This window comes from Entamoeba histolytica, genomic scaffold (assembly GCF_000208925.1).
Source record: "Entamoeba histolytica HM-1:IMSS scf_1104750517795 genomic scaffold, whole genome shotgun sequence".
Lineage (NCBI taxonomy): Eukaryota > Evosea > Mastigamoebida > Endamoebidae > Entamoeba > Entamoeba histolytica.
The window spans coordinates 1-2,466 of NW_001915678.1; the positions used below are offsets into that span (position 1 = coordinate 1).

Below are 2,466 nucleotides of genomic sequence, written 5' to 3' on the forward strand. Positions count from 1 at the left end.
CTTCTTGTGGTGTAAGTATTTTAATTTCTTCTTCAAAGAGTCTTTTCCAATATTCTTGATTTTGTATTTCAATGATTTCTTTTCTTTGATTTATGTTTTGTTTCTTATTTTGATATTGTTTATACCTTCTTTGAGTGTTATTATGGTATTTATTTCTATTATGATAATATTGTTTATTTCTATTGAAGTTGTTATTATTATTAAAGTGTTTATGACGATGATTATGAATGAAGTGATGAGTGAAATGATTTGTATCATCTATGTTGTGATAATTATTGTTATAATTGTTATTGTAATGGTTAGTGTGATTATTCATGTATTTCTGTCAATACAGATAATACCTATTTTCATTCATTCTTCTGTCATTTATATTTCTTGGATGATGTAAATTTCTTCTTTTTTGGTTATTTATTTTTTTATATTTTTTGTGGTGTCTCCTGTAATGCATCTTTTTTGAAAAAAAATATAAACAAACAAATAAATGACAAATAAATAAGAAAGTAATAAATTAATTAAAGAATTAAAAATTGATATTGACATTTTTAAAGAAATTAAAAACAATGTAATACAAAACATGATAAATATCATGAAATACTGCTTCTATCACAATAAAACATACTCAATAGAGATACTTGAAGAAGATATTTTGAATTTGTTAGTCTTATCTGATAAAGGAACAATAGAAGCTAATCCTATTTAGACTTAATTAATTGATATTTATTTTTTATTGTCTTTTTAAGTTTGAACTTCATTTATTTTTAAGATAATCATTTGATTTTCTTCTTTTGTTATTATACTTTCTTCTTTTTCTTATTTTCAATTAAAACATCATTCTATTGTATTAACTAGTTTGTTTGTTTATCACTTCATTTCTATATTATATTCTTCTTGGTGTTATTCTTTATTTCTTCTGTTCATCTTTTAAATCTTTCAATTTGATGTTAATGATGAATTATTCAATTCAGTTTCATATTCTTTCATTAATATGTCAGTGTATTACTCTTTATTATTATAATCATTTATAAAAACACCCATTTCCTGTTTCTTGATGATACACTGACATTTTCATTAATTTAATCAATCAAAATATTTAAATATTAGTTCTATTTATTATAGTTAATATTAATTGATTGAATCATTAATATTCTCTAAAATAACTCATATTAAATTTAATAATTAATATTTAAATATTAATTTATTTTAATCTTGAATTTTTTTTAAATTATCATTCATTTGTTTTATTATTTGTATTTGTATTATTTCTTAATATTCTAAAATATTATTTAAAATATCTATTTCTATTTCTTTATCTATTTCTATTTCTGTTGTATTTTTTATTTCTTATTTTGTATATTCTATATTTTATATTCTTCCTATTCTTATTTCTTTTGTAAATACCATGAATATTATTTGTCTAAATATTCTTCAATCTTCAATAATACATCACTTTATTATAAATATGAAATAGTTTATTTTTTGAAATAATCCTCTTGAATATCAATTTAATTGAAATTAATACAAAAATTAATATCATCAAAATACATTATCATTATTATCATTGTTTCATATTCTAATTCTTTCTTTATTATTATATATTTCTTATTCTCTTAGTTCAGTGAATAAAAATTTGAATAAAGTTGTTTTGTTGTTATATTCATATCAGAAATGAAGATTAATATCAGATAATTACATTATAATGAGTTTAATATTATTTCATTGAATAGTATGAAATAATTAAAGTTGTATTGAAATAGAAATATGACGATATAAATGAATGATAATACAATAAAATATAAACGAAATTACTGATGATGATAGACATAATAGATAGTGAAACATGTTATGAGAATATACAACTATTTAATCATCATAACAATGAATATCAATATTGGTAAATATGATAGAATAGAATAAAAGAAATAAACAAATTAATTATATCACAATGTGTATTTTATTATTTGTTTCTCAAATATAATACAACCAAAATAGAAAAACATATGGAGAATGAATCAAATGAAGAAGAAGAGATGCAAATTGAGAAAAAGAAGATAGAGAAGTTCTTTTCTCAAAAATAAAAGTCATTGATAAATTTTTGTTTTTTGGTTGATAGAACTTGATAAATCATAAAAAGAACATGGCAACTATCACTCTCCAAATAGGAAATCAACAAATAACTACAACATACAAAACAATTAGAAATGATATTGGACTAATTATTAATGAAATGATTGGAAAGAATGATAAGGAAGTTGAGGAGTTTTATCAGAAAGAAATGAATATCATGAAAGAAATTGGAGAGAAAATCAAAGCAACAAAGGATGGATATGAATATTTGATAAAACAAGTTGAATTAATAGAAGATGCACACTACAATGTCATCACACATTGTTATGATGATAATTACCAAATGAATGAACGTGGAAAAAGAAGTATTGTTTGTTCAATAAAATATTTTATATAAAACAC

General features: G+C 20.4%; 1 protein-coding gene across 1 annotated transcript, besides 2 other annotated features; it reads left to right on the forward strand.

Moving 5' to 3' along the window:
- Nucleotide 1: 1 nt before the first annotated feature.
- Nucleotides 2–450: a repeat region.
- Nucleotides 451–476: 26 nt separating this feature from the next.
- Nucleotides 477–720: a repeat region.
- Nucleotides 721–2,134: 1,414 nt separating this feature from the next.
- Nucleotides 2,135–2,461, forward strand: EHI_099470 (uncharacterized protein; the record flags this gene model as incomplete). Its single annotated transcript, XM_001914467.1, has 1 exon — nucleotides 2,135–2,461. The coding sequence occupies one exon, from the start codon at nucleotides 2,135–2,137 to the stop codon at nucleotides 2,459–2,461; it is 327 nt and encodes a 108-aa protein (XP_001914502.1).
- Nucleotides 2,462–2,466: the final 5 nt, after the last annotated feature.